Source organism: Nanorana parkeri, unplaced genomic scaffold (assembly GCF_000935625.1).
Source record: "Nanorana parkeri isolate BGI_ZX_2015 unplaced genomic scaffold, ASM93562v1 scaffold251, whole genome shotgun sequence".
Lineage (NCBI taxonomy): Eukaryota > Metazoa > Chordata > Amphibia > Anura > Dicroglossidae > Nanorana > Nanorana parkeri.
In genome coordinates, this window is record NW_017306519.1 from 324,164 (window position 1) to 344,650 (window position 20,487).

Genomic DNA, 20,487 nt, shown 5'->3' on the forward strand with positions numbered 1-20,487 from the left:
GATTGTTCAGGTATTTTGAGAGCCACTGGGGCCGCCGTGCAAGATACTGAAACTTGGCCCAGTGGGAGATTCCTCTATTCACACAGTTTAGCGTAGATGGAGGAATCTGTTGCACTTTTTCCATCTGACTATAGAAAATCTGCAGATAATCTATAGGTGTATGGCCAGCTTTAAACAGCCTACACACTTTTATCCAAAACATTTGTGACAGTGTATTTGCAACCCATGTACCTGTGTTCCGGAGATGCCAGGAACTATAAATTTGCAAAGATTTGAGTTAGGTTTATTACTCAGGATGCAACAGATTTTCACTTTAAACAGATGCACAATTAAGAAGTGGTCATGGGCAGGTTTTATTCTGTTACTTCAAAGGCAGCTAAAAGAGGAATTTATGACTTGTGGTGTTACCTTGTAATAAATCTGTTGCATAATCTGTCTTATCATTTAGCATTGCCTTGTTGCCTAATTGATCAATGTTCCCCAAAGTGTCCCTGGTGGAAAGTGTCCCTCAGCAAAATAAATGACTAAGCCACTTTTATACCTTATTTTAGCCAAACCAGTAGAAGATGTTTTGTGATCGAATAAGATGTTCATTCTCTTTGAGAAATCTGTCGTGTTTGGCTTTCAGATCCTGAGGAAGAGGAACAAATTTCCAATGGACAGGGAAGCTACAAGCTTGAAGGCTCCTGGCTAAAGTTACGCCAGTTTCATGGGTTGATTGTGAAGCGTTTTCACTGCGCCAAGAGGAACACCAAAGCTCTCTTCTCCCAAATCCTTCTCCCAGCATTCTTTGTGTGTGTTGCTATGACCGTGGCTCTGTCTGTTCCTGAGATTGGTACGTGGACCTAGATGTTTGCCGATTTAGTTGTCAGATTTTTAATGTTGTACCATAGTCCTGATTGTGCTTATATGGATGGATTTGTTGACTGAATATTGCTCATCTTTTGTTTCTTAGGTGACCTCCCCCCTCTGATCCTCTCCCCATCTCAGTATCACAATTATACTCAGCCCAAGGGGAATTTTGTACCATATGCCAATGAAGAGCAGCCGGAATACAGGTGAAAATTATTATCTAGGACCAAAACCTGTCTCTGTTCTGTACAAGTCACTCACCTATTTATATTTTTGATGAGGGTGCACTTTTCATAGATCTATATCCTGATGAGACGGATCTGAATCTAAGGCTAGAGGAACCACAGCTGAGTACTTGGTATTAAAGGTGTGAGCTCTGAAAATGCCCTGATGATTCTGGATGCCTCTCTACCTAGAGCATTGCTGACCTGGAACAAGCATGCAGGAAATTAAGTCTGAAAAGTCCAGACTTCTGTTCTGCATGCGTTCCTGGTACATGAAAGTGCAGCAAGATCAGGATTGACAGGTTTCCCCTTTAAAGCAAGGACACAATGGCATCTTCCATGTTTCTCTCATTGCAAGTTACCTTTGATGGATGAGGACATAGAGCTACCGTAATTTGCATTGTTTATTGTCCCTGTACATATATTTCTTTGCATACATGTGTATCAACAATACTGGGAACAAGTATGTGCTTCTGTATGTTTGCCAGAGCAACATAATAGTCAAAGCACAATAATATCTTATTGCGATGACCCTAAAAGTGTCAGTTTTCACCCTACTGGCAGGAAAAGTGTTAGTATAGGTTAGGGCTTTGGCTCCAGCAGCTGGATGCTATTATGCACTTGCATGGCAGGACTTCTCTTCCAATAACAATGATTTCATTATTACCTGGGGAGATTGTGGCTAAGTGCAGGTGTCGGGTAAACTGAAAGGAAAAGGAAACAGTGTGATCAGTCTTGCATAAAGTTCAAGGTGTACTGATCTTAGTTAAGAACTGAGCTTTTTCTTGCTATTACCTAAAACCTTATGAACCTAAGCTGATTCTGGCTGCAAGTTGTTGTGTTAGAAAACTATATGTTGAGCTAAACTGGTGTTGTGCTTTGCCTCAGCCTTACAGTAGATCCCTAAAGATGTATACATACTGCCGAAGCAACAAACCAGGTTATTGTCTCCTAGTTGATGATCACTGTGTTAATGGAATGAGCTTAATGGTTTCAGCAAGTTCTCATTTGAAAACAATGTCTGTGTTTCTGCCATAACAAAGTTGTTCTTTAATGTTAGTAGTGCTCTGCTTCCTTCCTAATTGTCTACTGTTGTCCATTGCCCTTCCAGACTGAAGCTGTCCCCAGATGCCAGTCCACAGATGCTGGTCAACACCTTCTACCTGCCCTCTGGTATTGGCGCCACTTGTGTGCTGAAGACAGCCTTTAACAGCACCCTAGACCAACTGGTGCAGTCCCTCAATATGAACAGCAATGAGTCCAAAATGCTGGCAGCACAGTACTTTGACGCTATGTGTGTGGATTCCTTTACACAAGGACTGCCACTTTCTAATTTTGTACCACCACCTCCTTCACCGGCTCCATCCGATTACCCGACAGACGAAGACCTAGCTCACCTGTGGAATTCCACCACCTACTCACCACCCTCTGTGCCAGGTAAGAAGCCCAGCTCAGGAGATTAGTACTTGTCCACTCGGGAGGTTTGGGTGTTGCTTTCCACCTTTTTGTTTTTCATATTCTCCATAATATGAAAAATATTTTTTAAAAATCCATGTGGGAAAAAAAGTGGGAACCTCTCATGATGGTCACAGCAGGTGTGTAGATCTGGGAACTCAGCAGAGAGATCAAAGCAAAAAAAGAGAGTACCCAAAAAAGGGAAGGGTGGGAGGGATGATGGTATTTCTTTGGCAAGAATGTTTTTTTCTTTTATTGTAAAGTGAGAAAAATGTTAAAGCCTGATTTAAAAATATCCTTTTCTTCTTCCAGTGGAAGCCATTACAACCACACCTTCTCTTCCTCGTCGCATCCATGAACCGGTCCGCTGCACATGTTCCATGCAAGGGACTGGCTTCTCCTGCCCCAGTGGGGTTGGAGGTCACCCTCTCCAGATGAAGGTGGTGACCGGAGACATCATGGTAGACATTACTGGACGGAATGTGAGTGAATATCTACTATACACCTCTGACCGCTTCAGGCTACACAGGTGAGTGGCATGGCAAGTTGTGTGATTAAGCTGGGATGTCAGTTGGAGATGAGAGTGAGGATCCGGCACTTTTTTCAACCACTTTTTTTTCTAGGTATGGGGCACTAACATTTGGAAATGTGCAAAGAGCCATCCCAGCATCCTTTGAGGCGAAAGCTTCACCCAGGCTACGGAAGATCGCTGTCAGACATACAGCACAGGTTAGTGTAGAATACTTGCCTCAACGTAACCTCTCCATGATCTGAGGTCAGATGCCCAGAACAAATGTTGTTTTTAAGGACATATACGGCTTTCATTTGGTACACTGTTGTGATAAATATATTGCTCCTGTTGTTTTTTCGATTATAACCTGATGGACATAGAAATGTTTAATTAAAGCATTTTTAGATTTTTTTATTAGTTTTAAAACAATAAATAACTTTCATTTTAATATTGCTTTATTTACTTTGACAGCGCTGTTTATAACGATTTAGATGTTATGGTAATCACATGATTTAGAACCATGCTGATTCGTTTTTTTATCATTAGACACCATGGACTTAAAGGAGAACTATGAGGTGAGTGCTTTTCACTCACCTCATAGTTCTAGCCGACCTGTGACAATGAGACTGTCGCAGGTCGGCTTAGTAGATCGGAAGGTGAGCGAACACATACTGGCGTTCGCTCACCTCTCGATTCTGTCACAGCCCTCTGCCGTGACAGGGGAGGGGCTGGATTCCCCCCCTCCCCGCTCCGATCCGCCAGCGCTGACTGGCGGAACGGATGGGGGAGTTGGCGGGTACAGCTGGCTCTGCCTCTAGATAGGCAGAGCCAGCTGTCACTCACGCAGCTGGGCGGATCCAGACATAGTTGTCGGGATCTGCTTCAGCTGCGGCGTCTCAGTATACCGTGAGCAGTAGCTTGCGGTATACTGTGGCGTCTCAGTATATCACAAGCTGTAGCTCGCGGTATACTGAGGTTAGGGTGACGGGAGGATGCTAGTTTGTGTCCTCCCGTTACCCTAAGGAGAACTATGGGGAAAAGCCTTTACCCCATAGTTCTCCTTTTAAGACTAGGAGTGAACACAGCTGCGCGCCCCTAGTTGTACAATCAAACATATATAAACGTTAATCTACAGAATGCACGTAGAGAATGCTGTGAGTAGAACTTCAGCCAAAACATCTTTCTTTTATTTTGGATAGTCTGGGAAGGGTGAGAACTTGTCCAGTTTTATTTGCAGCCTGTACCTCCATTAAGGAAGATTTACCTCCCTTCCAGCCCCGATGGTGTTCATAGAGACTAGAAATATGTTTAATAGGGACACAGATGGCTATGACTGGATTGAATATAAGCAACAGGTCTGTGCCATTATATATAGGCCATAGATTTTACCCAACATCATTATAAATACAGTCATGTGATATGTTGTTTACACATTGTAACAATATTCTAACTCTGGACAGTTCCTGTCATAGTGACCACTGTTGTAATTTGTACTGTCCTTGCTAGGTCAAGCTAGCAGAAGGGTGTTACTATGGGCACCAAAGTTTGTATGCCTACAGGATCTGGTAGGGGAAATATACCACTATATAGGGAAGGGGTAGAGCTGTTGTGCTGTCACTTACTGTCTATACGCAGTGCCATATGAGGGCCAGTCCCTAGGCAGCGTCCTAGGAGGGCCAGTCCCTAGGCAGCGTCCTAGGAGGGCCTGTCCCTAGGCAGCGTCCTAGGAGGGCCAGTCCCTAGGCAGCATCCTAGGAGGGCCAGTCCCTAGGCAGTGTCCTAGGAGGGCCAGTCCCTGGGCAGCGCCCTAGGAGGGCCAGTCCCTGGGCAGCGCCCTAGGAGGGCCAGTCCCTGGGCAGCGTCCTAGGAGGGCCAGTCCATGGGCAGCCTCCTAGGAGGGCCAGTCTATAGGCAGCGTCCTAGGAGGGCCAGTCTATAGGCAGCGTCCTAGGAGGGCCAGTCCATCGATAAGTGAGATTTTAGTTATAGATGGACACTGGCTTGCTATGGACATGAAACGTTTCCTTCCATTGTTCCTTCTCAACTTAAAGTTTTACTTTTCCTTCTGCAAACAAGTGTTTCATGAGGCATAATATAAAGTTAATAACAATCCAGCAGGGAGCATGGGGAAATTGTGTTTTGTATATGAATTCCTCCCAGTATGTCTGCTCTATCACTTCTGATCATTGTATCCTCTTTTTCAGGCATTTTATAATAACAAAGGGTATCACAGTATGCCCACATACCTCAATGCACTGAATAATGCCATCCTGAGAGCAAATCTACCTGCTTCCCGTGGAAATCCAGCTGCTTATGGTGAGTCGCCAGGTCATAATGCATTCTGCTAAAAGAATACCTAAAGATCAAACTTTTTTTCGTTTTTGATAGAGTAAGGAATAGATAAAACCACTCTCGTTTTTTTTGTCTGTGTCCCATTGGACATTTCCCTTTACTTCCTGTCCTGTAGATAGCACAGGAAATGAGGGAATCCCTCACTTAGACAGTTGTCACCTAAACAAGTGCCTAGTTCCCCTCTATTTCTGTTCTGCCTATAACTTAAATCTTTATAATTTCCCTCACTTTCATCCCTGGTTACTATCATCATCTGTGATTCCAATCCGTGTCTTGTTTTAATGTCACAAGTTCCTGTTCTTTTCTTTTCTGTCTTTTGTATTTGTACTTTTAGTTTTGTTTTTTTTATCACTTAACAAAATTTCAGTAAAACCTACTTTATTCTAGAATTACAACCACACTACCCTGTCCTTCCTGTTTGTAAAAATACATAAATGGTAAAACCTGAAAAGTTCACCTTCCATGCAGAATGAAGTGTTTTGGCCTTCTTCTGGTGCAAGTCACATAACTAAATAACTATTCATTGGCCATGTGATCTCTGCTAAAAGAAAGGATAAGAGTTTAGGCCGAGCTGCATGAGTAGTGCTTCAGCAATTGGTCACATGACTGGTGAGAGCGGTAAATTGAAATTCCAGTAATTGCAGGGAGAGTAAGCATTTTAAAAATTTTCTAAAAAATATCTGTACAGTAAACAAGGTTGTTCTTTTTGTACAAACCCATTCATTCAGGCATAACAGTCACCAACCATCCAATGAACAAGACCAGCGCCAGCCTGTCTCTGGACTACCTGTACGTACTGCTATACCATATATATTGTGACAGTCTTGTTTCCCACCTTCAGCCTCCTAACCTCAGTTCTGCTCTGCCTCAGGTTGCAGGGTACTGATGTGGTGATTGCCATATTCATAATTGTTGCAATGTCCTTCGTTCCGGCAAGTTTTGTGGTGTTCCTTGTAGCCGAGAAATCCACCAAAGCCAAGCACCTCCAGTTTGTCAGTGGCTGCAATCCCGTTATTTACTGGTTGGCCAACTACATCTGGGACATGGTGAGCTGACTTATTGTAGGGACTGTGTGACACATTTCTCACTTCATTGAATGTGCTATGATGGCGGGAGGATTCCCCAATACTAATTCTAGTTACGATATTCTTTCTTTTTCAGCTGAATTACCTGGTCCCAGCGACTTGCTGCATCATTATTCTCTTTGTGTTCGACCTGCCCGCATACACATCTCCCACAAACTTCCCAGCCGTCCTCTCCCTCTTCCTTCTGTATGGGTGAGTCAAAGCTCATTCCCCCCATCACAAAGGTTTTATTGCAGAAGTCAGATATTTTAATATATGACACAGTAATGGAGTTTCTAAAGTGACTCTTTGTATGAAGAGAGCATAGGAAGTACAGCAAAATGGTATCCCTTCGCTTAGCATGAACCTCTGTATTGCCCTTGCCATGAAGCACCTTAAGGAACATTCTGTTTATTTAATGACAGACTTAAGTCAAATGTGAACATTTTTAAAAATGTAAACTGACTCCATTTTAGCGGATCTGCAGTGTACATGTTCCAATTCCTCTTTAGAACATCACATTTCTAAAATTCCATTGGCATTAGTAACAGAAGGATGAGCAGAGAGGGCGCCAATAGACTTGACATCATTGTTACCTGCTCTAGGCGATTATGGACATAAAAAAACATGTTTACATCTATGGGCCTCTGTAGCTTGTGAAGAGGAAGATGGGGGTTTTTTGCAGCAATTATTTTACTGAACGATTGTGCCATCTTTGGATATTCCAGCCACTACTTCATAGCAAGATAGTCGGGTTGAAAGAAGACAAGTGTGTTGTGTTCAATAAATAAATGCATTCATACATATATGGAAAACCTCCATAAACAGAACCCTTTGCCCACATGTGATCCAGAGGAAGGCCAAAAAAACCCTTATAAAGCAATTTGCTCCCACAAGGGAAAAATCATTTCCTTCCTAATCCTCTAAGGCGATCGGATATTCCCTAAAATCCAGTTATATTCTGTACAATACAGAATGCATCTAGCTTTTTATAAAGTTATCAACTAAGCTGGCTACAACTAGTCCCTGAGGTAGCCTATTCCACATTATCCCAGCTCTAACTGTGAAGAAGCCTTTCCATTTGCAGAGGTTAAACATCTTTTCCTTTAGACGCAAAGAGTGTCAATGACCTTGAAGTGAATATCGTTGTACCAAGTATCCTATATGGACCATTGATGCATGTATACATGGTGATCATATCCCCCTGTTGATCGCTTCTTCACAAGGGAGAATACATTCAGTTCAGCTAATCTTTCCTCATAGCTGAGCTCCTCCATGTCTCTTTATCAGTTGAGTTGCCCTTCTCTGTACTCTCTCAAGTTCCACAACATCCTTTTTGTGAACTGGTGCCCAAAACTGAACTGCATATTCCAGATGAGGTCTTACTAATGCTTTGTACAGGGGCAGGATGATGTCTCTGGAGTCTAGACCCCATACAATACAAGAAAGTATTTTGCTTGCTTTAGAAACTGCGTCTTGACATTGCATGCTATTATTGAGCCTATGATCTACCAGAACACCCAGATCTCTCTCCATCATTGACTCCCCAAACATACTCCCCCTAGAGTGTATGAGGCATGCATGTTTTTAGACCCCAAGGTCATAACTTTATATTTATCAACATGAAACCTAATTTGCTACAAACAGTACATTCAGATCTATAGAATGGGCTATATTTAGACATCATGCTACCCCACACGCACTTGAAGAAGAACTACAGGATTTCTTAAAATGAATCCTTGCAGTGCGGCTACTGCAAGGGTTAACTGCTCGTTTTGCACTAGGGACAAAAAAAAAAAGATATACTCGCCTGATGCTCGGTCCTGCCTTGCTGCTAGACTGTTCCCTGCATCCTATTCTTCCCCGGGCTGTGGCGGTCTAAGGATCCGTGACGTCATAATGTCAAATTCTGGTCTACTAGTTGCGAGGATGCCAAAGGACATATCACAACCAAAGAAGAGGGGGAGAGAGGTGAGCAGTCAGTGCCGCAGGACCAAGGATGAGGTGAGTATATCTTCTATATTTATGCTCCTAGACTAAAACAAGCACTTAAACCTTGCAGTGCAGAGGTAGCCCCACTGCAATGATTAATTTTAATAAATCCTGGAGTTCCTCTTTAAATGATGATGCCCTTTTGTAATGATTCTTGAACTGTTAGTGAGTCTTTTTGCTGAGGCACAAATGCCCAAAGGTGACCAGAAGAGGAAAACAAAATAAGAAAAAAGTTATCACAGATAGTAAATTCTGAGGATTGGTGCTGTTACCTCTAACGCTGCTGCCCCAGATATTGATCCATATGTGCCATTACAGCTGTGTCTATTGGAAGCCTTATGGAGGCACATTTGATATACCCATGTCCTGGATAGTTGTTACTGAAATCGTCCATGCTGCCATTTGTCCCAAATATTTTTGTAAGTTTATCGAAGGCGTGCCAGAGCAATATACAAATGCATATCTCACAATTTGTATGATGATAGAAATATTTTTTTACTTATGTTATTTTCTTCCCTTTAGTTGGTCAATCACCCCTATCATGTACCCGGCCTCCTTCTGGTTCGAGGTACCCAGCACAGCCTATGTTTTTCTCATAGTCATTAATCTTTTTATTGGTATCACTGCGACGGTGGCCACCTTCCTGCTTCAGCTATTTGAACATGACAAGGTAAGTCACCCACACTGATCCTGAGGTATTAAGACAGAAAATTGTCTGTGTTAAGCTGGCCACCCACCTTACAATCAGAGTGTACAAACGCTTTTTAATAAGTCATACCACAGTTACAGTGAACATACATAAAACATGCACATGCACTCTGTGATTACTATATATTGCAAATGCGCAGGATAAAGTTGATGGTTAATGGGTTGCCCCAACAAAACTGATGTTGGGTCTGGCTAATAACCATCTGGCCTCCAAACTGAAGTGTAATGTGGCAGCATAATTTTTGCGAATATGCTTCTAGCTCTGCTAACTTGCTTCAGCTACTGCAAGCACCCACTGTATATTAAATATCAGTTTTGAGAGTGCTTCCCCTTTAAAAATATGAGTGTGCCAAAAGCCATTAGTGTATTAATAAATAAGGTGGTAGTGTTGTGTTTCACAGGTTTCTATACGTTTTACAGCCGACTTTCTTAGTCAGTTGTGAAATATTATTACATGTGAACTGCAGGTAGAACAGGAAACAGGATGTCAAGCGAGTTTTTGGAATGCAGAGATCAGAATGGTATGCGGTGTCACAGCAGTAATTGTACTGATCTCTGCTTTGATGGCACTTGTTTGCCACAACTGGTTTGACAGATGGATACCCACACCCCAGTGTCACTGTTCGGCTGAAATTTTTCGGACCAGCTCCTTCGACATAAGTCAATTGAAAAATCCACTTTTGTGGAGGGAGGGGGTCCCATGGGGCCGCACACTGGTCGAATTTTGGTTGAGTCATCAATGTATGGCCAGATGTGTCTTGAAAGTGCATGAAACTAGTTCACTTACTGTCATTCTAGATGTTACACTGATGTTGTTGATGTTTGAAAGATCAGCCTTCAGTGAAAGGACAAGTCTGTTAATACAAAGAAATGTATCTATAATATCTATATCATTTTTTCAGTCAGGTAGATATGAAAATAGTAGTATTTTGTATGTTCTTAATGCAGCAGCTGGAGCTTCTCCTTTTCACATATCCTTTTTTCCCTTTTGTCCTGCTGTGAAAAGCATGTTGTGTACAGACCGAATAGCTCAAGATGATATTTACTCACACAAGTGAATGCGTCAGAGCCGTGACTTCTCCCAGTTCTTGCATATAGCTCCATCGGAGGTTTTAGTAAGAAACCGCATGCGTGAAAGTCAACAGCTGCTGCTCCCATAGTATTCTAGATCATGAGTCTTGGCTCTGGTTTCAGCGCTTTCTGAGCCACTGACCCAGAGCATGGAGATCTTAATTTAGTTGCTGCAAATTTGAAACCAGAAACAGCCAGGCAACTAGAATTTTCAGAAAGGTCAGCGCTGGCTGTCTACATATTTCTTTTGGTATAGGTTTTCTTAAAGCAAACAGATAGGTAATCTGCATATTTCACTACAACCCTGTAGTAAGACTATGTTCCAGGGGAACAAAAGAGTTGCATTTGCAAAGTTGCAAAAAACATTTGCAAAGTGGTGCATTATGACAGAAATGCAGGGGTGCCAGTATTGATGACTGTATATACACACAGGAACTAGAATTAAGTTTTATTCTCTCTCTCTCTTATTTTTTTTAAACTGGACTTCTTTGAGATTTTGACCGGTTTCCATATAGCAGCCGGATTCTTTATTGGATGGCGGCCGATCAGCGCATACATGTTAATTTCCTGCACTGCATACAGCACCCATTCCTCTGCTGCCTCTACCCCCTTATTCAGACCAGCGTCACTACTACAGCCATTGCTAGCGAGAATCTGTGCATGTGTTGTAGTGACCAGTCTGTGATGCCTCTACCATGCATGCATGAAATCTCTCCTACATATTTTGACATCCCCCTGCCATATTGTGATGTAAAAAATATGCCGTGGTAGTGGCATTCGGTTGTAGGTTACATTTTGCTGCTATTTCATATGTGTCATAATTTTGCTTTTATCCATAGATGCTACCTCACAGTTGCCTGCACTTACCCCCTTTTCCAACCACAGTACCTATGCCTACATTCCCCCACCCATCGCTACTGTGCCTGCACATCCCCCTGCTCTACGTACCAGGCCTGATGACCATTCTCCCACCACTAACCTGCACCTGACCTCCATCCACACCCCCACCTCTTACCACCATGTCTGACCCCCTTCCCAACCTTCTCCCGTAACCACAGTGCCTGACCCCCTTCCCAACCCCTCCTGTAACAACCGTACCTGACCCTAGTCTGTACTGCAACCACCATGCCTGACCCTTGTCCCCAACCCCTCTAACCATTGCACCCGACCCTAATCCACACTTTAAACACCATGCCTGACCCCAAAATCAATACCCTAAGCACCACACCTACCCCTGCCTCCAGCTTGCCTGATTTCAATCCCCACCCCCACGGACCCGTCCCAACCTCCTCCTCTAACCACCACACCTGACCCCCAATTCGCACCCTAACCACAATGCCCCACACCCATCCATCCCTTCCCTAAACCATCACACCTGTACCCCACCCTACCTTGTTTCCTAACCCACGAACCTGTCCCCCATCCCAGGCCACTCCCCTAACCTCACTGCACCTGACCCCCAGCCCTCCTATAACCACAACGCCTATCCCCCCACACTTACCGCTGCACCTGACCCTTGTCCCCACCCCCTTCCATCACCACCACACCTGACCCTTGCCCCATCCAACTCCCCTAACCCCATCCAACTCCCCTAACCCCACCATGTCTCACACCCCTCCCCCCTTCCAACCTCTTTCTTTAACTACCACATCTGATTCCTTTCCCAACCCCTTCCCTAACCCCCACCCTTTCTGAACCCCTACTCCTCCCCCTCTTCCCTAACCACCACACCGGCCACCTTTCCTAACCCCTTCCCCTAACTCCACTGCACCTGACCTCTATCCCCTCCTCTAACCACCGTACCTGCCTTTTTGTATTTCTCTGAATGTTTCCACATTTAGGTTACCAAAGTTTGCCTATCTTCCAACTATCATTTAAAAGTGCATTAGTAGTCCAATTAAATGACCTATCACACTCCTTTCTTTCCTTTGGTCAGGACTTGAAGCTGGTGAACAGTTATCTCAAGAGCTGTTTCCTTATCTTTCCCAATTACAACCTTGGACATGGACTGATGGAAATGGCCTACAATGAATATATCAATGAGTACTATGCCAAGATAGGTAAGGAGGAGTTTGGAAAGTGCTGTGTACATTGTCTGAATGATATGAAGAGAAAGTCGCAATCCTGTCCAATGTAAACCCGGTGTCCTTACTCTCCAAAGGCATAATGAACTTACAGATGCAACTTTTTCTTTTATAGGTCAGTTTGACAAGATGAAATCTCCATTTGAATGGGACATAGTCACCCGTGGCTTGGTGGCCATGACCATCGAAGGATTTGTGGGTTTCTTCATCACTATCATGTGTCAATACCACTTTTTCCGCAAACCACAGTAAGTGTCCCAATGCTGCCACCAACCTTCAAATCAATTGCTAAAGCCCTCTTATATTCTAGGCCAATACTGTAAATGGGACTACGACCTCTGCCCAAATCCACATTAAAGGAGAACTATGGGGTCAGTGTTTTTCCCCATAGTTCTCCTTAGGGTAACGGGAGGACACAAACTAGCGTCCTCCCGTTACCCAAAGCTCAGTGTACCGCGAGCTACTGCTCGCGGTATACTGAGACGCGGCAGCCGGAGCGGATCCCGACGTAGATGACGGGATCCGCCCAGCTGCGTGAGTGACAGCTGGCTCTGCCTATCTAGAGGCAGAGCCAGCTGTACCCGCCCTCTCCCCGTCCGTTCCGCCAGTCAGCGCTGGCAGATCGGAGCGGGGAGAGAGGAATCCAGCCCCTCCCCCTGTCACGGCAGAGAGCCGTGACAGGATCGAGAGGTGAGGGAACCCGGTATGTGTTCCCTCACCTCCCGATCTACTGAGCCGACCTGTGACAGTCTCATTGTCACAGGTCGGCTTAGAACTATGAGGTGAGTGGAAATCACTCATCTCATAGTTCTCCTTTAAGCCCAACTCTCATGCCCATGACACAAAGACCCACACAGGAACCTTTTTTGCACAAGGATACCTTTGAGGCTATAAAGGACCAAAATGTAATGTGGTTTACTTGTTTTAGTGATGTAGCACAAGGAAATTCTGCAGACGTTTACAGGTACACAGAGAAGGCACGTTGAAGTGTGAATAGCTGAGCTGTATATCTCCATTATGGACTGCACATAGTTCTAAAAACAAAAAATACTATGTCGTTTCGGTTACTAACAATCCAATTCGGAAATATATTCCTCATAACTTTACTAATTATGTTGGCTGCAAACATCTTAGTAAGAGAATTCTAAATCTAGCAGTTGGCCAACCCATCTCAACGACTTTATATCCTGTCACTGTATTTCTGCATGTTGATATGTTATTTACTTGTAAGCCAATGTTTGTGTCTTATTTTTTACAGACGTCTTCCCATCTCCAACAAACCGATTGACGATGATGACATAGATGTGGCAAATGAGAGGCAAAGAGTTTTGAGAGGAGGAGCTGATAATGACATGTTGAAGATAGAGAATCTAACAAAGGTAGCAATTTGGAATATTTTCAGATTTTTTTATGTATTGCAGCTATCATACCCATAAAAGAGAAAAAGTGTTCTTGTCATGTACTAATGCCAAGAGCCACAAGAATAGAAACTACTGGCCACTCATAATTACTTTCCTTGCTGTCTCTTGCCATTCATGTACATAGATGGCACCACAGCACCTGCTCTTTGCTGCCTGCTAGCGGTTTCAGCTTGATGTCATCTGCTTGTCTTACTTAATGACCGGCATTAATGTGGAACTGAACTCAAAAAGTGAAGATATGCCATGTAATGTGTAACTTCTAGAAATGGTAACTGTGCCTAATCAGTTTTCTAAAAAAATGCACCCTTTGTCTTGAATTCCTCCTTTACAATAGCACTGCACGTCTTGGTATGTGACGGTACCTAGACATGCCTGTCCCCACAGCCTCATAGCTGTATATCTGCAGTATGAGATTGAAGGCACTGTTGCCACTGACTGCTAATCTCAGGAGATTTGCAGTAAGATTTGGTGATATCACTACTGTGCTGCTTACTGCTGGATTCTCTGACATTAGGAAGCAAAGCCCTGCCTTTACCAACATGGCCGCCTCCACACAGAGACATACAGTGCAAAAAAGGCATGCTATATGAGTAATGGGTAAAGATCAGGGAGACACAGGCAATACTAGTGACTAGTCTTTTGCCCTCTTTTTCTTGGACTCAGCGTTTTTAGAGTTCAGTTCCTTTTTAACTGCTGAAATAGATTTAATTATGTGTGTGCAGGTCACATTATTCGGCAAATAAAGGAAGCAAATATGGGATGCTTTGTGAATTTTCCTAATCCTTGTTTAGAGTGGACCTTCACATAATCATATGTGATTTGGGGGGGAGGAGGAGCAAGCACATTTTTCTCTAGGTACTTGTTCCCACTTCCTCCTTCAGTGGCTTGGCGAGGAAGATGTTGCCATTGGCCACCCCTGCCCTCAGCCTCCTCACATCACAGAATCCAAAAGGCTTGTCTGCCTGAAGTCAGTGATCTTGCACAGGGGCAGATAACTCAGCTGTGAGTCATCGGGAATTGACAGACAGCTACCAAAAAGCAAGATGGTATTGTGGAAGATCAGGAGTCCATGGAAGAATTGCATGCAAGGAAGACAGTTCTGGACCTGGGCTGGTAAGTATGTGTTTTTTATAAATGTACTATTTCCTCTGTCAGGTGAAGTTTCTCTTTAAGTGCCCTGTGATGCTTGATCTGAACGAGTGTAGTAGGCAATAGCTATCAAAACTCAGAAATAAACAAGGCATATGGGAAAACACAGCAGTCCTCATTCAGTTCCATTACTTACTCGGGTAGGACCTCCTCTGAGATCGGCATCGGTTGGCACACAGCTGGGGTTCACCCATTGTTCACGCAGTTCCAGCTTTTATGTGATATATTTTCTCCACTCCTGCAGGTGTACAAGTCTCGGAAGATGGGCCGCATCCTTGCAGTAGACAGATTGTGCATTGGCGTCCAACCAGGAGAGTGTTTTGGACTTCTTGGTGTAAATGGAGCTGGAAAGACCACCACGTTTAAGATGCTTACGGGGGATGAGAGCACCACTGGAGGAGAAGCTTTTATCAACAGTCACAGGTATGAGCAGAGAATTCTCTCCTTGAGAGAAGAAATCTTCTCTAGAAGATTTTTTAAAACAGAAGCAATCTACCCACTTCTAGACACTAGGGATGCACCGATACCAAGTACAGTAATCGGTACAAGTACAAATAGTTTTCGAGCTCCAAGACTAGACTAGAGAAAAACTCAAAAATTAGGAGCCAGCTGTCATTTGTAAGGAGCACACGGAGCTCCTGGGATTTGTACATCTCTGTTTTAATGTATGATTTTGTTTTTATAAATATAAATAAAGGGATGCACAGATACCAGTTTTGCGAGTACAAGTACTGATACTTGCCCAAGTTCTTACAAGTACAGGTAATGATACATTTTTGTTTATTGTCATGTGACAGTTTTTCTAAAACAATACAGACTAATGATTTCAGGACAGTGGTGGAGCACCAGAGCCAGGTCCCAGCTGCAACCTCTGCAACCCTGGTAGTTCTCATGAAAATGCCAAGTATCGGCACTGGTACTCGAAACGTATCGGTGCATCCCTACTAGACACAAAGAAAAAAAAAAATAATTCGCTCACCAACTTGTTCCTTAGCAGCAAGAGTGTTTTCTTTGTGTCTCCAGGGCAGGTTTAAGTAAGAAAAGGAATACAATGATTTGTTATGTAGTTTTCTGATTTATGAGTTCTCTATAATGTCCATCATTGTCTCATACATATCACCTGTTTTTTTCATTTACGGCAGCATCTTGAAAGAGCTCCTTCAGGTTCAGCAAAGTATTGGTTACTGTCCCCAGTTTGATGCATTGTTTGATGAACTGACGGCCCAGGAACACCTTGAGCTATACACCCGTCTGAGGGGGATTCCCTGGAAAGATGAGGAAAGAGTGAGTTCTGTCAAAAGAATTACTCTATTAAAAAATATTTCAGTTATGAGTAGGGTTTGTTCGGGTGAGTCACCCATTGGCTTCTTGTGTAGTTTTTTTACCTCAGGATTAAGATCTCCCCTCAACTAGACACTGTTTATCAATGTAGCTTCTGAATCTCTTCCCAATACAGAAATGGGGGTTTCATCCCCTCCCGTTTAATGCCTTGTAACATAAGAGATTCTTTTTAATATTTGGTTAGAGAGCAAACAGATAATGGGACCGCATTATAATTGCTGGTGTGGTGCAGACCCAGGACCTAAAAACAAAGATCCCAGTTCGAGAGGCTCAAGATATAAAGAGACAAAAGAAACCATTAGTTGATTTTGAGGGAACCTATCAGGACAGCAATCAAGGCCTCCATCCAGAGCTGAAGGGTGGCACTGCCTGACTACTGGAAGCGGTGCTTCTTCAGGGGTAGGCATGCCACAGTGTGCTTGCCTCTGGGCCAGAACTTACACCACTTCCAGGAGCTGGGCAATGGCAGATTGCAGTGTTGAGGGCCTGTGGATGGTAACAGCCATTAGGAGAGGTTACCTTTTAACATTTTTGAATCCATCAAAAACTAAAAATCAGACAATTGGAATACCCATGAACCATGTGATTCAGTCCATTCTGGGGCTGCAGGTACTTTAAAACAGGGAGAGCCATTCACTCTCCAAAACATAAAGAGTATTTTACTGTTTGGCTCTAGAAATAATAAATATTTCAAGAGCCTGGAGAAGAATCAGAAACAGAATTGGGGGGGGGAAAGGCAGTGTTTACAAAATTGGTTCTGTTACTATCCTACTCTTTAATATAATATTTATCACAAATGTGGAAATATACTATTTTTGAAGTAGAAGTTTGAGGGGTACCAGAAAACAGAACCATGCTTTGAAACACTGGTGTGTGTATTTGATGACATTATAAAAGTGGCATAAACAGTTAATTTGATACAATGCACCTCCTGTATAAACCTGGGAGGAAAGTCAACTTGTTGCCTATAACAACCAGATTGGTAGTTTTACATTTTTACCTGCACTGCCCAGCTGAAATCTGACTGGTTGGTAAGGGCAAATATTGTACTTTCCAGTGTTTATACATAAAGCAATTGAACAAAATGGATTCCACATAATGCTATTAAATGATTCGGTGGGAATCTAGACACTTTTATGGAAGTAGAAATGTGAGTGATTTGGGTAAATCACAGGGAGAATCTGGACAGTTCTATGGGAGTAGAAGTGTGGAATATTGTTTTTCAAGACATTATGCGGTTTATTAAGATGTTGTGCCCTTGGCAGGTGGTGAAGTGGGCACTGGAGAAGCTGGAACTAACTCAATACGCTGACAAGCCAGCGGGAACCTACAGCGGGGGGAATAAGAGGAAACTGTCCACTGCTATCGCCCTCATTGGTTACCCATCATTCATATTTTTGGTAAGATGCAGAACTTAAAGTGAACCTTTACTCCACTTTAAACTTCTAAAAGTCTTAAATTAGATCACACATCACAAACTGCCCATTTTGTATTGGTCAGAAAAGACTCCTGTGCCACTCTCTGGTATGGTTTAATTTTGTTACTTGGGCCTGACTTTCCTTTACTTCATGGCTAAACTCTGCCAATGGGAGTGCCTCTACTGGCCACTAAGCCGGTCTTCTTGGACAGAGGATTGGTTACATCCCTCGGTACCAACAACACATTGTTATAGTGTCATCTGCTGTTTATCTTAACAGGATGAACCCACCACTGGAATGGATCCCAAGGCTCGCAGATTCCTATGGAACCTTATTCTGGACATTATCAAGACTGGCCGCTCCCTGGTGCTAACATCACACAGGTATTCTAGTTACTTGGCTGTGAACAGGAATGTTCCTCTGCTCAATGCTGCCATAGATGGCATTTAAAGCACCATTTTTCTTTTGGCAATACTGCCCTCCCCAGCTGCTCATACTCATCCTCCCTTTGCTTACTATCTGGCCTTTCCATATCACATTTGTTAGTCAAAATAAAAAGGGTGGTTGAACAATTTTAGTAGCATGACCTGGACTGTAGGTGAGACATGAGTTATTTCTTACATTTCGATTGGGTACAAGAAGTACATGTTTCAAGTCAAGATCATTGTAAAACTCACTCTATTTATATCAGACCCAGCACCATTGACAGCTTTCCTTCTCCCCAGCATGGAAGAATGTGAAGTTCTGTGCACGCGGCTTGCTATAATGGTCAACGGACGCCTCAAATGCCTTGGCAGCATCCAGCACCTGAAAAACCGGTAAGAACATAGTCCCAAATAGATAAATATCTGAAGTGTATCACCACTTATGTCAAAGTGACACCAAACTCAGGCATTAAATCTTATAAATGCATTCAAGCACCTTAACTATAAACAAAAAAGTACCTTATGCGTGCATCACTCAGTTGCAGATCCTCAAATCATCTCTGAATTGGTGCTGACACTGTCCTTCCTTCTGGAGGGTGGCTACTTTTGCTCCCCATGGTCCCTGTGTGTGTTCCCGGTCTAAGTAGTTCCCGGTCTAAGCTTGCTCCTGTGATGGACTACAATCTCATGATTAGTTTCCCAATGTGTATTGTGATTGTATTCCATCCAGTGGCGGACCTAATAACCAAAGGGCCCTGGTGCAAGATTTTATCTTGGTCCCCCCTCCCAAGTCGGGGGGGGGGGGGGGGGTGCATTTACACTGACTACCTGACTGGATACAGCTTCTGACAGGTTGCGCTATTAGGCCTCATTCACACAGCTTAGAGCCGCCCCGTACAGATCCATGCGGCGTGCACGGTCGTAACGGGCCGTTCACGGGAAGGACACGTGCTGCATGTGATTGTACGCAGCAGCCTGTTCTTCTCTATGGGAGGATGCGGCTGTACTCTGCCCTACGCTCACCCACTGTGCATGTCCATGAAGGTGTCCGTACTCGTACACAGACAAGTGTCTGAGCACGGACACCCGCATGGATGTGCAGTTCGGGTGTGCATACGGCCGCATCCTCCCATAGAGAAGAACAGGCTGCTGCGTACAATCACACGCAACACCTGTCCTTTCCGGGAACGTACCGTTACGACCGGACCGCGCATGCCGCATGGATCTGTATGGGCCGACACTTAGCTGTGTGAATGAGGCCTTAGCGTTGCAGGGAAGCAAGGGTCTGAGGTGGGATCCCTCTCTCCTGTTCTACTGTTCAAAGCCCATTTCGTGTGCACCTTACTGTATAACTGGTAACAAATTGTTGAGTGCGTTTGTCGTTTGTTTTGCTTTTGAGTCACAAGACCCGCCCTCTCACTGAGAAGCCCGTCGGCAGTGCGGGGCCCCGGTGTTCGAACATCGGGACCGTTCACTGCCCCATATTTCAGGACCGGACCCCACAGGGCCCCCCCACAGCCTCAGGCCCCGCCACCGGCTGCACCGGCGGTTGTTCCGCCACTGATTCCATCAGAGAAGTGAGCTTAGAGCGGTGGCTACATTACAACACATACAGGGACCATGGGGAGCAAAAGTAGTCACCCTCCAGAAGGAAGGACAGTGTCAGCACCAATTCATAGATGATTTGAGGATCTATAGCTGAGTGATACACAAATAAGATACATTTTTGTTACTAGTTAAGGTACTTGAATGGATTTTTAAGATTTTACTCCTGAGTTTAGTGTTACTTTATAAAAAATAAAAGATTATATACAGTGTAATGACCTTAGCAGACATCATTGCAAAGTACTACCTGCTTCCAGATGGTTAAAATGAACACATGCATTGCAGTCAATTGTTGAGTGCAAAGTGGGAGGTTTGGCTGCTTTAATCACATGATCACTGCCAGCATCATGGCAAGAGAAAAAGTGCTGGGAACAGTGGTGAGCCAATCACATGCACAGAAAAGTAAGAAAAAACATTTGCAATTTTGTCAGTTTAAAACAAAAAAAACAATAACTATGGGTTAAAATAGAAGGGTACATTTTTGGGGAACGTGGAGTTTTTCTTTAAATATGCCGTGTTATTTCCAATGTCGCAGGTTTGGCGATGGTTACATGATCACTGTAAGGACAAAATCCAGCTTGAACGTCAAGGAAGTTGTACGGTTTTTTAACAGGAACTTTCCTGAAGCCGTACTCAAAGTAAGTATCCACAATCCTCATTGTCCCGATCATTGGAAATGTAGCAATTGAGAATAATTAATTAATTCAGTGTTTGCTTTCTTTTTTAATAACTTTCACTAGAAAGTATAAACAGGATTTTGTTTGGTTTTAAAAGTGAACTTATGCACGCATGGAAAACAAAATCACTTTAATTAA

At 43.6% G+C, this 20,487-nt stretch overlaps 1 protein-coding gene across 1 annotated transcript in view; it reads left to right on the forward strand.

Annotated features, from left to right (window-relative positions):
- ABCA2 (ATP binding cassette subfamily A member 2) overlaps positions 1 to 20,487 on the forward strand; it is a 140,642-nt gene that overhangs the window by 109,920 nt on the left and 10,235 nt on the right. The window contains exons 29-47 of the mRNA XM_018556764.1: positions 629 to 835; positions 956 to 1,058; positions 2,188 to 2,513; positions 2,844 to 3,060; positions 3,155 to 3,260; positions 5,247 to 5,358; positions 6,123 to 6,183; positions 6,266 to 6,440; positions 6,556 to 6,671; positions 8,973 to 9,120; positions 12,166 to 12,289; positions 12,429 to 12,561; positions 13,572 to 13,692; positions 15,128 to 15,306; positions 16,026 to 16,167; positions 17,490 to 17,624; positions 17,922 to 18,025; positions 18,368 to 18,460; positions 20,208 to 20,310. Coding sequence (XP_018412266.1) covers positions 629 to 835; positions 956 to 1,058; positions 2,188 to 2,513; positions 2,844 to 3,060; positions 3,155 to 3,260; positions 5,247 to 5,358; positions 6,123 to 6,183; positions 6,266 to 6,440; positions 6,556 to 6,671; positions 8,973 to 9,120; positions 12,166 to 12,289; positions 12,429 to 12,561; positions 13,572 to 13,692; positions 15,128 to 15,306; positions 16,026 to 16,167; positions 17,490 to 17,624; positions 17,922 to 18,025; positions 18,368 to 18,460; positions 20,208 to 20,310 — 2,705 coding nt within the window. The remainder of the gene's footprint in view (positions 1 to 628; positions 836 to 955; positions 1,059 to 2,187; positions 2,514 to 2,843; positions 3,061 to 3,154; positions 3,261 to 5,246; positions 5,359 to 6,122; positions 6,184 to 6,265; positions 6,441 to 6,555; positions 6,672 to 8,972; positions 9,121 to 12,165; positions 12,290 to 12,428; positions 12,562 to 13,571; positions 13,693 to 15,127; positions 15,307 to 16,025; positions 16,168 to 17,489; positions 17,625 to 17,921; positions 18,026 to 18,367; positions 18,461 to 20,207; positions 20,311 to 20,487) is intronic.